This window comes from Phycodurus eques, chromosome 2 (genome assembly GCF_024500275.1).
Source record: "Phycodurus eques isolate BA_2022a chromosome 2, UOR_Pequ_1.1, whole genome shotgun sequence".
In the NCBI taxonomy this organism is placed as follows: Eukaryota; Metazoa; Chordata; class Actinopteri; order Syngnathiformes; family Syngnathidae; genus Phycodurus; species Phycodurus eques.
In genome coordinates this window covers 16,131,850-16,145,869 of record NC_084526.1, presented here as the reverse complement: position 1 = coordinate 16,145,869, position 14,020 = coordinate 16,131,850, and the positions used below count along the sequence as shown (strand labels likewise).

The window sequence follows — 14,020 nt, the reverse complement described above, 5'->3', positions numbered from 1 at the left end:
GAGCAGTGTGGTTTTTGTTCTGGCCGTGGAACAGTGGACCAGCTCTTCACCATTGGCAGGGTCTTTGAGGGTGCATGGGAGTTTGCCCAAACAGTCTACATGTGTTTTGTGGAAGGCATTTGACCGTGTCCCTCGGGGTGTCCTGGGGGGGGGTGCTTTGCCGGCAGTAAGTCTGATTCGTTTCCGGTGAGGGCTGGACTTCCCCAAGGCTGCCCTTTGTCACTGATTCTGTTCATAACTTTTATGGACAGAATTTCCAGGCGCAGCTGAGGCGTAGAGAGGGTCCGATTTGGTGACCTCAGTATCACAGCTTTGTTTTTTGAGGATGATGTGGTTCTGTTGGCTTCATCAAGCCATGATCTCCAACTCTCACTGGAGCGGTTTGCAGCCGAGTGCGAAGCGGCTGGGATGACAATCAGCACCTCCAAATCTGAGACCATGGTCCTTCGTCGAAAAAGAGTGGAGTGCCCTCTCCAGGTCGGGAATTGGAACCTGCCTAAGTGGAGGAGTTCAAGTGTCAGTGCAGCGTCTGCAGTGATGCGGACGTTGTATCGGTCCGTTGTGGTGAAGAAGGAGCTAAACCGAAAGGCGAAGCTCTCTATTTACCGGTCGATCTACGGTCCTACCCTCAACTATGGTCACGAGCTGTGGGTCGCGACTGAAAGAACAAGATCCCGGATACAACAGGCTGAAATGAGTTTCCTCCGCAGGGTGTCTGGGTTCTTCCTTAAAGATAGGGTGAGAAGCTTGGTCATCCAGGAGGGGCTCAGAGTAGAGCCGCTGCTTCTCCACATTTGAGAGGAGCCAGAGGAGGTGGCTTGGCTCTGAATAGGATGCCTTCTGAAATCCTCCCTGGTGAGGTGTTCTGGGCACATCCCACCAGGAGGAGACCCCGGGGACGACACAGGACACACTGGAGAGACTACGTCTCTCGGCTGGCCTGAGAATGCCTCTGGATCGCCTCGGAAGAGCTGGAGGTAGTGGCTGGGGAGCGGGAAGTCTTGACTTCCATGCCAAAACTGCTGCCCCAGTGACATGCCAAAACTGCTGCCCCAGTGACCTGACCTCGGATAAGTGGAAGAAACTGGATGGATGGATGGATGGAAGGTCACATGATAGAGACTTGCTGTACATCAAATGCTGTCTGGTTGGGAGATTTTGCTCTGAGTTTGTTAAATACAATTTCCTATCATCATCCCCTGCAGCATGCATTTAACACAGACTGGATTTTCTTCTAAAGACAAACCTGTGTGAATCTGTCTTTGTATCAGTATGTTTTTAAAATGAGAAACTGCAGCATATCCCTCAATATCACATCCATGAGCACTAAATGCCACAATGAAATCATTCATCTGCACCTTGCTTTTGACACATTTTGCCAATTAGGTGCAGACTCCAGGATGCAAAAATGCAGAAAATATACATTTTTAGGCCAGGAAGTGAGCCTCCCATGAAGAGACTTGAAGGCTCTTTTTCACGGACTCTCATTATTGATTGTCCAATGAGCTCACATTGCTCCGAGGGGGCACTCAGATGATATGGAGCAGAGTGATAAATGGAGCCTTGCTGTCCCCAAAGGCATCCCACCGCTGATTTATTCACCAATAGAGAGAGGAAGTCAACATGGCCTGGAATAAGTGTTTACAGTCATTATTTATAATTTTTTGGTATCTTTAAATCCCATAGTTTCTGGATTTATATCATTTTTTATCCATTTAAGATGTCCCTTGGGCTGAATGGTGATCTCGCTCTGAGGTTCAAATCTCTGCTCAGGCCCTCATGTATGGGGTTCACATTCCAAAATGCATGTTTGGTTCACTGAAGTTCTTAAATTGTCCAAAGGTGTGTATATGAGTGTGCTTGTCTATATGTGCCCTATGACTGGCTGGTGACCAGTCCAGGGTATACAGCGTCTCCTCTTACTCAAAGTCAGCTGGGATAGGCTCCAGCTGGATGGAGATGTCCATTTTTAACGTCACTGTTGCGGGTTATTTTTGCAGTAGCACAATATCACCATACGGTGTCGCTCCATGATCATAATGTTTTTTTCCCCCCAGGTTGCCACTCAATTTGTTTCGAGCTAAGCAGACCAATTTCGAGTTCCTACGGTTTGTGAAATGACTGACGTTGTTACGTTGATGTCATGTCTTTCAAGCGGTCCCAAAAAAAATCTGTGGATTCTGACAGTCTGAATTGTTAGAAAAAAATAAAAATAATATGCATTCATATATCTTCCCCGAGTAGAAGAGGCTGAATGAAAAGGCCAGCGGTTCCTAGGATGCACACCAGGATGAAAACCCACAGGAAAATGCGATCGATCACCATGGCGACATATTTCCAATCGTCCTGAACCTGCAAGAGGAGCGACAATGACAAACAAGTGAATGAAAGCAAGATACAAACAGTGATGATGAAAAGATTCTACTGCCTCCCAATGAGGCATTTTGAACACTCATATTCCTCGTCCATCAAAACTAAGCAAAATTACCTTAACCAAGCTCAGAAATATGAAGGTGAGAGTTCTTAAATCCATCCATTTTCTGAACCACTTAACCTCACTGGATTCAAGGGTGTGCTGGCTCCCATCTCATCTGACTTTGAGCGAGAGGCGGGGTACACAATGAACTGGTCACCAGCCAATCACACGGCACATACAGGCAAACAACCGCACTCACATTCACACCTAGGGACAATTTAGCGTTCAGTTTACTTACCATGCGTGTTTTTGGAATGGGAGAGGAAAGCGGACTATCCAGAGAAAATCCACGCAGGCACGTGGAGAACATGCAAACTCCACACAGACAGGGCCGGATTTGAACCCCGGTCCTCAGAACTGTGAGGAGGTTGGAGGTTTCTAAATTTAAAACAATTTTATAGTTTCTGTGAAAACCTGAACATGTGCAATTACTAAACTGGAAACCATCCATTCATTTCAGGTTAATCGCTTAGGATAACCTTTTGGAGGCATTTGCGAATCAGGCTTTTGTAGACTTTGATCGCAAGTGAGGGAACATGCTCAAATTGGGCCAGTGTTGGTACGTGTGAATCCCCCGTTTGTGAGCTCTCACCTCCTTTGTCTCATTCTGCATTCTCATATTTTCAGCGATGTATTTGACGCTCTCGATGGCCTCCCTGACCTCAGGGGAGAATGGCAGCAGAGAAAGGACTCCTGCATCCAGAGACTCCGAGCTGGAGCATTGACTCCCCGCTTCGGGCACGCCGCCTCCAGTCAGAACCCCTAGGCTGGCGAAGCCGCCGCCGCCTCTGGAGTCCGCTGGCAGTTTCCCGGACCTCTGATGCCAACAGCTGTTGCAGTGTCCCTCACGGCACAGCGAGCCCAATCCGGTGCTTTTGGTCAGTTTGCTTGTGTTCAAGTTGTTGAGATTGGAGAGCTCCGTTTTATTTGGGAGCCTCTGACGGTTGGTCAGACTGGACACCACGCTGGAGGCCAGAGCCTGAGCCTTGTGGTGGGAGCCCGAGGCGTGACCGCCGTACTGTCTCGGGTGGATCATCTCAACGGTCTCCCTCGTCTTCTCCGGGTCCCTCTCCGGTCGGGTCATGAACATGACTTTGGGCAGCAGCCCCAGAAAGACGCCGCGCACCCACTGCGGCATGGTGTGCGTCTTAGGCGTGCGGTAGTGGACGTTCAGCACGAATACGGTGATGACGATGGAAAGGGTGACGAAAATCATGGTGAAAAGGAGGTACTCGCCGATGAGCGGGATGACCAGTGAGGTGGAGGGGATGGTCTCGGTGATGACCAGAAGGAATACGGTCAGGGAGAGCAGCACGGAGATGCACAGCGTGACCTTCTCGCCGCAGTCGGACGGCAGGTAGAAGACGAGCACAGTGAGGAAGGAGATGAGCAGGCAGGGAATGATCATGTTGATGGTGTAGAAGAGCGGCAGGCGACGGATGTATAACGAGTATGTGATGTCCGTGTAGATCTCCTCGCAGCAATTGTACTTGATGTCGTGCTTGTAGCCAGGGGCGTCGATGATCATCCACTCGCCGCTCTCCCAGAAGTCTTTGAGGTTGATGGTGGAGCCGATCAGCACCAGGTCGATCTTGGCCTTGTCATAGGTCCAGGAGCCGAACTTCATGGTGCAGTTCTGGTAGTCGAAGGGGAAGTAGGTGACATCGATCTTGCACGAGCTCTTGAAGATGGCGGGAGGGATCCACGTGATCTCGCCGTTGTACCGGAGCAGAGCCTTCGTCTTGTCGTCAACCTGGAAGTCGCCGACTGCACTGTGGAGAGAAACAGAGGCGGGATGGAGGAACTACATTTGAGTTTTCACATTTCGTCCTTTTAAAACAAACTGAACCAAAAAGTGACCCCATGGAAAAGGTTCTCAGTTCTTTCACATTTACATTCCGAGTTAACTGGAACTTGGGTCCAATTAAGGTCTGACAAGGTCTTTGTTTTGTTTTATGTATTTGTTTGCACTTATAGCCCTCCAAACATCCATCCATTTTCTCTTTAACATTTGTTTTCATTACATTAAAATAGAAGCAAATGACTTTTTTGATTAGAAATGTGTTAATGTGCTATTAAAGTGTTATATAAAGTTCTATTTTCTTAAAAAATAATGTCTGTATCTTAATTTAAAAAAAATCTCACTAGTGCAGTAGGTCTATGAAATTATATGATTGGATGCAGATCTAAATTTGGTTTGTATGGCAAATTTGAATCAGTTCAAAGAGTCATCTGTCTATTGCACGTGACCTTAGAGTCACGAGTGAGGGCTAGCCAAGCTATGCTGACTTTGGGCGAGAGGGGTATACCCTGAACTGGTCGCCAAGCAATCAGCCAAAAAAAACAAACTTAGAGCATTTTGTCTTTTTTTGTACATTTGTAAACACCTGTGATTGCCTGGTACCCCGTCCAGGGTCTTGTTAAACTGGAGTTAACACTCCAGCTCAGCCCAGGACCCTAGTGAGAATAAGCAGTATAGAAAATTACTGGAAGGATTTGGAAACACTCAAAACGCACCCCACTTGAGATGACCTCAGATGATAGTTTTAGTTCAGCTCGCTTCAAGGTTTGCTTAGTATGTCCAAAGAGAAGTCTGGGATTACATTTGTTTTTTTGTTTTTTTTGAGACCTTATCAGACCCGATTAAGAAAAGACCTGGAACCGGGATTTTAATATAAAGGATCACAATATGGTGCACCTCATAGACTTCATGGAGCACCCGCAAATATGGACATTGACATACGTTTACTCAAAAATAATTACTGGATTTCATTACAACATACAATTTGAGGGGAAAACAGCGAACAAAAAGCAATCAAACACACCCTAAAAAAACACCCCAAAACCCAAAAATATATAGACAGTATCAAGGCCAGCTTGTTATTGTTGAATATCATTCCCTTAAAAAAATAAATAAAATTCACTCACTTATTGTACAGCACTATGTCAGGCTTCCATATCCTGTTGGACGGCACCCGAATAAACTCGACGCCTCCGAAATCTTTTGGGTTCCACTTGAGCTTGTAGTCATTCCAGATCTAAAACAATACATCATTAAAACTTACATTCAATACCAGTAAAAGATAGCACATTTTGTGCATTTAGGACTGCAAAATAAATACATGAATAATAATGTCAGGGTATAACATGAGGACTCTTTTTATAGTGCATACACGCTTTCAAACTCATTTTCATGTAAATTTACCTTCCGAGCAAGTGACAAATCAAGTCCATTTGGTGGCTCGGTGGTCGATAGAAACATAGGGATTTTAATGCCTGGCACAAGATAAAAATTAATACAAAAAGAGGTCATGAATCGCACCATATAACGTAAGATGAAACAACATACTGTATACAGTAATTCACACGCTTTGATTTTAAAGTCATCCGCTCCCTCTCACCCCCACGCCATATAGAAGCAATAAATGTTATTCAGTGCGCACAGAAGGAAGTAAAATGTGCTTAATGGGCCTTTTTGTGGTGGCGGTTCTCGTGAGAGCCTTAAAAGGACAATAGAGAACCGGCTTGTGTTGCTGTAAAACTTGCACTTAATTAAGTGTCGGGTGGGGGGGCTTGTCGCCCCCCTTTCACGTATAAATGCAAATGTCTGTTAAAAAAAAAAAAAAAAATGTAGTGAACTACTGCATGTGATGTTTAAACCTGGTGGTCCTGAGGAACTATATGGGACCTCTGTGGATAACAGTGCAGCATCCATGTGTATACAATGACTCAGGACACTTCATTAGGTACACCTATATAATCCAATGATATCTGTATCAAAAACTTGGCTTTTACAAAGATAATAAATCTATACAGTGGAACCTCTATTACCCAACACAATTTACTTAGCATCTCTGGTCTACCGTCAGTCACCTTCAAAATGTAGCTCATAAGAAATACAGTATTCAAAATCGAAATAATTTTCAAAAGAAAATTCCTTTAGGAAATAATGGAAATTTAAATAATTTTGACAATTGTTTCATAAGAAATTATCTATGAAAATAATTTCTGAAAAAAATAAAAAATAATAAAACAGAAATGATTTGAAAAAGATCATCAAAATAAACAATGTAAATGGCAAAAAAATAATTATAAGAAACAGAATATGGACATGGAAATAAAAGATATTTAGGTTTTTTTTCTACATAAGAAATAATGGAAATAAAAACATAATCATGGGGGGAAAAGAGAAACAGAACAGTTTCTGTGCAACAAAGGGGTTTTGTAAACTTCCTGTGTCATGTTTTGTAGTATGATGGCTATTTAGTGAAAAATTGCAGTCAGTCAGAACGAGGTTTGATAGGGGAGAGAGAGACAAAGGCGAGCACGGAGAGAAAAGTTGGAACACAAGCTGTAAAACAAACAAAAAAAAACAGGACAAAACATATGACACTACAATGTTACATTGGAGTCATATTTTTCCTGAACAGTAGTGCTACACCCTGTGAGTTAGGAACAGGACCGCATAGAATAGGAGTGGATGGGACAGGATGGGGGCAGTACAAAAACAGAAGAAGGCAGGGGTAGTGAAGGCAGCAGTGCTAAGTCCCCGGCTTGTGTCTACTGAAATGTTCAAGTGAATCAACACTGTCACACATGCGCAATAAAGGTCAGGAGTGTCCTGGAGTTGCTGATGAGGGGTAAGGACCCCACCCCCACCCAGCCAAGATGGAAGGGAAAGCCAGGAGGCCCATCCGGGGGAACCCAGGTGGTCCACCAGCCCCCACAGAAGCGGCAGAACCAGCCACCCGTGGGGGAATGCAGTGGCCTACCCTCCCCACCCCCACCCCCGCTAACCAACGTCCCAACCCACTGCCCCATGTGCACCACTGCAGCTACACCCACCAGCAGATTCCGCAGCAATACCCATTTGTAACATTTTCTCATAGGAAATGGTGAAAATGAGAATCTCAAACCACAGAGCTACTTGCACAGAATTAATCCTTTGATGCTCACTGAACTGAGGTCTCACATGAGTTCAGAATTGTATTTCCCCCAAAATTTGTGGTCCAATTCTGAATTTTACAACTTCAGTGGTACCACTGTAGTTTGTTTTTATCCAGCTTTCTCGTGTTAACTCCAATAATTAGTAAGGACATGGTTGATGCATTTAAAGGACTCCCGTCACTGTTAATTTCAAATCAAATCCATCGATCCCCTCTGCTTATTTGGACCTAGGCCCATGTTGTGATGCTTATCAGGTGGTTTTAAGAAACTGGACTACAAAAGATCAATGTGCTTAAAAGCCACCCCCTCATCTTTCTTAATAATTGAAGCTGCCAGTCTCCAGTCATGGACTGTGTGAGACAGGGGAAAGGATCCATACAGGTCCGCCTTTGCCTCAAGGTCCAATTGGGGTGGTGAACTTACATGTCTCAGCCACAGGTTGGTCTCCATGATCTGGTTGACTTCATCCTGACAACAGAGCAGCAGAGAGGATTTTAGGACAAGATACACTTGAATATTTTAGCAGCAAAAACAGCTAGATTGCGGTCACGGGCCATCGTCCAACTTGATCCCCGCGTGCTTCCAGCATTCCGGGCAGTACAGGCGGATAACTAGAGTGCTATTGTTTTAGACGGGATGATTTGTATGTCGGCGGCACGGTGGACGACTGGTTAGAGCGTCAGCCTCACAGTTCTGAGGTGCGGGGGTTCAATCCCCATCCCTGCCTGTGTGGAGTTTGCATGTTCTCTCCGTGCCTGCGTGGGTTTTCTCCGGGCACTCCGGTTTCCTCCCACTTCCCCAAAACATGCATTAATTGGAGACTCTAAATTGCCCGTAGGCATGACTGTGAGTGCGAATGGTTGTTTGTTTGTATGTGCCCTGCGATTGGCTGGCAACCAGTTCAGGCTGTACCCCGCCTCCTGCCCGATGACAGCTGGGTTAGGCTCCAGCACTCCCGCGACCCGAGTGAGGAGAAGCGGCTCAGAAAATGGATGGATGGATGATTTGTATGTCAGGAGGAGCTAAATTTAGCCTGGGTTGTTATAGAGTAGTAATCGCATGCGTTTGTACTCGCACACTTAGGGTTGATTTCTTTTTTTTTTTTTTTTTTTTTTTTTTAAATCAAAACAACTCAACAACTTGGAAAAGTTGTCCAAGGCTCCAAGTACAAGCCAGGTTTTTTTCCTTTTACAGAAGTCAACATTTTTGAAGGGTACGGCCCTCCAATATTGGCCACTGCTCTAATAGACATAGTGCCACAGTTCACCACTAGGTGTGTCAGTCAGTCACTTGAAAAATATCATCACCCCTCCCCAAATAATGGCCTGCTTTTTTTTTTTTGGGGTCAACATTTAATAACACTGTGGTCCTAAAATATTGACCTGCATTCTAATAGATGCTGCGCCTCCGTTAATCACTAGTAGAAAAAAATATAATCCCCTCTACCCAAATAAACGTCTCTTTTTTCCCTCTTAAATGAAGTCAACATTTTTTTTAACTCAGTCAGTCAGTAGGTGTGTCATCCACTTGAAAAATATAATCGCTCCTTCCCAAATAATCGCTTGCTTTTTTTCCTATTACAGTTTTTCTCTGTTGTTTTGGTACATTTCTCAAATCATCCTCAACATTTTTAAAACAGTCACTCCATTTCTCAAAACAATTCACACAAAACACCATGGATTACGAGAAAAAGACAGTCTCTTGCTCAAAATCCTTAGTTTATCGCTCTGAAGTAAATATCTGTATTAATGAACATGTCATTGCCATCTGAAGGACAAGTCATTGTGTCACTGTGTTAGGATAAACAGTGAAATTGCTTAGTCATGTTAATATTTTAGTGGACACGGTCTGGAGGGATCTTCGGACGTAAAATATGATACAATTATTCTAAATTCAAGGTTACACCTTAGTGTATGTGGACGATTGATTGCAAGAGACTGGACAAGATTCACATTTACACTTTTACTCAACTCAACCCACAACTGAACTTAGAGTAATTTACATAGCGTGTTCAACATAAAGTAATAATACAATAATGCAATCATTAAAAAATAAAAAATAAATCTCCAGTCAAAATACACCATAGCGTTATCACCATAGCTTGACTGTTTGTAGTGTAATTTGTCGACGGGCCATGTCATTGCACAGAAAGGAAAAGAAAAAAGAAATAAAACAAAAGTAGAAATGTGAAAATAGTACAGTCTCCTTGGGAAAAACAGTCCTGTAATAGTGCTGTAGAAATGACCGTGCAGTCTTCCTACACCTATACGTTCATATACTGTACGTTCGTTACTGAGGTTACTGGCTGTTGGGCCACCAATTCTCATCCACGTTAAAATGGATACAGTAACTTCTCTAGCGATGAGCTATTTCAGAAAACTGATTGAGCATTGCTTAATCTAATCCTTCACACATTTCTCTTTGTTGGAGAAGGTCTAGATTCACCTGGGGAAAAAGTCTAGGAAATGTATAGAAATATGGATGACATATTATGACAACATTGGATTTCAGTGGAGTCACTGATGGTGTAGTGCAACATTCGCATGACTTCAGTGCAGGCAGCGTGGGTTCAGTTCGTACTCAGTGAATGTGAGTCTGAATTGCTGTCTGTCTCTATGTGTGCCCTGCGACTGACTGGTGACCAGTTCAGGGAGTAGTCTGCCTTTCACCTGAAGTCAGCTGGTTTAGAGAATGGATGGATTATGACAACTTGTTCAACCATTTTGCATGTAAAGACTTGGGCAATGGAAAAATGCCTAACTGTTGTGGGGGTGAGACAATTCAACAGAGACGCATTGCAATAGATTTTTATCAGCATGACATGTCGCATATTAATGAGAAATCCGCCCATCTCAAATGCCAGGCGGAAGGACCAACTGGAATTGCTTGAAAAGGGCATTTTGGGTATTTCCGGAACGAATTATCTTGCAAACCTGATAAAAGGACATCAAACATGACAAAAAATATATAATTAAAAACATTGATGGGCAGGGACCTTTAGGAGTATAGTCTTAAAAATAGCGTTTGAATAAACTGAATAAACACAATTGGTAAGAAACTTTCCTCACTTTGAGTTTCAGTCACAGGCAATTTTTTCATAGAGCCTGAATTGGAATTTTCAAACACCATTACATTAGCTTAATAGGCTTTTGGATGTCCGCAGAAAACAAGGAGAGAGAAAAACACACACACAAGAAGAGTTCATTTGCGTCCATTCAACCTTTACAGATTACCATGGCCAGGATGAGAATCTCCACAGACAGACAGAAAGAAAGAACACAATTGGTATTTTTTATTATTGCTATTGTGAGGATAAGTTGAATGACTTGGGCAATTATGCTATCAGGCTAACGGTTCCTAACATACCACCCACAATGTTGCCCTTCCAGTCACCTGCTGCCCCTCTCAGAATAGTACAAACTCAATCCAAAGCCAAAATTGTCACACGGCTTGGTTGGATGGTTGACCATCAGGTCATGCCTTCATGCTCATTAAGCGGAGTGATGAATGTTTGAAGGAGCTGCTTTGTAAATCGCGGCCACGTATAGACGTACTGTTGAGACAGCCAAACTACTCACCACTTTGACCAACTGGGACATGGACACCTCGAACTGCACAATGACTGGGTCGGACACGTTCTGCACCGGTCGAATGTACTGGTTGTACTTGGAGAAGATGACGGAGAAGAGCTTCTGCTCGCCCTCAGAACATGCACCTCCTGATATTGCAGGACAGACAGAATGACCGACAGACAGTCAGTATGTATGTATGTGTGTGTGTATATATATATATATATATATATATATATATATATATATATATATATATATATACGCAATCCATGCATCTTTAAAACTTTTTGAAATGTTATTTTCAAAAAATATGAATGAATTAAAACAAAACAATAATTTGAAATAAAAAAAGCAGGTTGAGGTTTTAAATAGCATATAGTAAATTTGACATTTTTAAACTTTTGATAATTTTTCTTATTTGTTGTTTCAAACAATGCAGAACCTGTCAATGCACGATTTCCCGGTATACTGATTACACTGATGGGCACGTCAGAGCTCCACTACCAAAACGGAGGAATGGAAGAAACAGCATCGTTCGGACTGATGGGAGGCAAATTCACTCGCATTGTCCATTCCTTGCTCTGGACTATAGACTACCTTTAGTGGTAAAAGATATAGGGTTAGACAATTTGCTACATAGAGGCCATGACATGTGATCCAACTTTTCAAATGCCAGGCAGAAAACATTTAAAGCAAATACCTGACCTGTAGTGTTATGAAAAAAGTGTCCTTAAATGGCAATTTAGCTTTAGGTCTGTTTAATTTCTGCCAGAGATATAGTCTACTGGTTTTTCTACTGTTTTGTAATGAAATGCATTTTTCCAGAGCTAACAATATTCCCATCTTTGTCAATTATTATGGTATAGTTATCCATCCATCCATCCATTCTCAACATCGCTTATCCTGTTCAGGTTTACAGAGCTCTTGAACCTATCCCAGCTGACTCCGGGCAAAAGGTGGACTACAGCCTGAACTGGTTGCCAGTCAGTCACAGGGCACATAGACAGACAACCATATGCACTCACATTCACAACATCATTTAGTAGGAACTGAACCCATGCTGAACTGAACCGAAGTCAGGCAAATGTTGCACTACACCATCAGTGACTCCACTAAAATCCATCCATTCATCCATTTTCTATGCCGCTTATCGTCACTAGGGTTGGGCGTGCTGGAGCCTATCCCAACTATCTTCGAGCGAGAGGCCGAGTACACCGTGAACTGGTCGCCAGCCAATCACAGGACACATATAGACAAACAACCATTCACACTCACATTCACACCTATGGGCAATTTAGAGTCTTCAATCAACCTACCACACATGCTTTTGGGATGTGGGAGGAAATCGGAGTGCCCGGAGAAAACCCACCCAGGCACAGGGAGAACATGAAAACTCCACACATGCGGGGCCGGATTTGAACCTGGGTCCTCAGAACTGTGAGGCAGATGCGATAACCAGTCGTCCACCGTGCCCACTAAAATCCATCTTAATATATATATTTATTTATATATAAATATATTTTAGGACTAATATTCTTATACGATCATAACGCGATTAATCGAGTTTAATTACAAAGGCTAAGTTTAATTACAAAGGCTCTCATATATATATATATATATATATATATATATATGTGTGTATATATATATATATATATGTGTATATATATATGTGTGTATATATATATATATATATATATATATATATGTATATATATATATATATATATATATATATATGTCAATGTAAATTCATCCGCGTATGTATATATACATATATATACATACACATATATATATATGTATATATATATATATATGTACGTATAGAGTGAGAGAGAGAGCATATCATAAAATTTTGTGGGGTTGGGGGTGTCCAAAAAACAGACTTTTCGGTTTTTTTCATTTGAAAGTAAGGACAGAAAAATACAATATTTAAAAAAATACTTTTTCTTGATACATGCATTCACTCCATCGCTCCAGTAGGTAATGACTGGGGTCTCCTTTTTATGGATTTATTATACTATATTTCTGCAAGGCAATCTTAAAATTATAGTTTATACTTTTATACTTTATACTTTTTTATATTTAGGGGTAAAAATTCAAACGTAAAATAAATACATAAATAAACAAAAGAAGTCAACCTACGCCACTGTATGTTGCACGGTTAAAACATGCTGTTTAAAAGCAGCACCCTATGTAATTAACTAAACTCTGTTATTCTCTCTATGTTAAGTCACAGAATGGGAGCAATCCAACTCACCCTGCAGATGCAACAGAAAGAAGGAGCAGGTGCACGCAAAAAGGAGGCAAAAACTGCTTTTCATTTTCCTGCTGCTGCAATGGATCCAGGCTCGGAGAAAGTGAAGAAGAGGAAGAGTGAAAGGATGCCATGAGGGAAGGAGAGCGAGCGGGAGAGAGGGAGGCAGACTGAGCCAGCCTCTGACAGGAGGTTGATCGCCACGGAAACCTATGGAAAGCTGATGTGACACAAAGCCTGAGTAACTGTATTTTCTAGTATTATACATATTTCTTCTGGATAAGTGGGACTTTTTAAACGGATGAATTTACATTGACTTCAAACAATCTCGTTGAAGGAATTCAACCTTCACTTGTAAACCTTCCTCTTACAACCACAACCACTAAAGTAAAATACTCTTAAAGTTGGATATTTTATTTCACTCATTTTGCATTTTTGTTCATCAACTGCAGAGTGTACACTGAAAAAAAAGTCCTTTGAATTTACTTAATTTGAATATGTACATTAGTTGCGCAAGATTAAAATGTGTTAAACTAACATATAGCATTTGATTATTATACAGGAAAAGAGGATAAAATTATACGGAGCCCCAGACATGACATGAGGGGGGGGGGAACTATTTCGTGCGCACAAACTACTACATTGTGCGCATGAACAACTACTTTGTGCGCACAAAATAGTTATTCTATATGTACGAAGTAGTTGTTTGTGCTCACGAAATAGTTACAGGGTGTGCACGAAGTCCATACTGGACAGGAGGGTAAG

At 42.4% G+C, this 14,020-nt stretch overlaps 1 protein-coding gene across 1 annotated transcript; it reads right to left on the bottom strand.

Moving 5' to 3' along the window:
* Positions 1 to 2,223: 2,223 nt before the first annotated feature.
* On the bottom strand, positions 2,224 to 13,322 carry chrna3 (cholinergic receptor, nicotinic, alpha 3). Its single transcript, XM_061701740.1, has 6 exons — positions 13,259 to 13,322; positions 11,002 to 11,141; positions 7,847 to 7,891; positions 5,405 to 5,514; positions 3,069 to 4,248; positions 2,224 to 2,352 (listed from the first exon to the last, which is right to left on the bottom strand). Exons 1-6 carry the CDS (start codon positions 13,320 to 13,322, stop codon positions 2,224 to 2,226), a joined length of 1,668 nt encoding a protein of 555 aa, XP_061557724.1.
* Between the last annotated feature and the right edge of the window lie 698 nt (positions 13,323 to 14,020).

Bases quoted from the DNA above. Each gene is read 5' to 3' on its own strand.
- chrna3 (XM_061701740.1), bottom strand. From the start codon at position 13,322: ATGAAAAGCAGTTTTTGCCTCCTTTTTGCGTGCACCTGCTCCTTCTTT. The intron at 11,142-13,258 runs GTGAGTTGGATT...CTGCAATATCAG, and splicing joins CTTTCTGTTGCATCTGCAGG to GAGGTGCATGTTCTGAGGGC. The intron at 5,515-7,846 runs GTAAGTTCACCA...GTATTGTTTTAG, and splicing joins CCAACCTGTGGCTGAGACAT to ATCTGGAATGACTACAAGCT.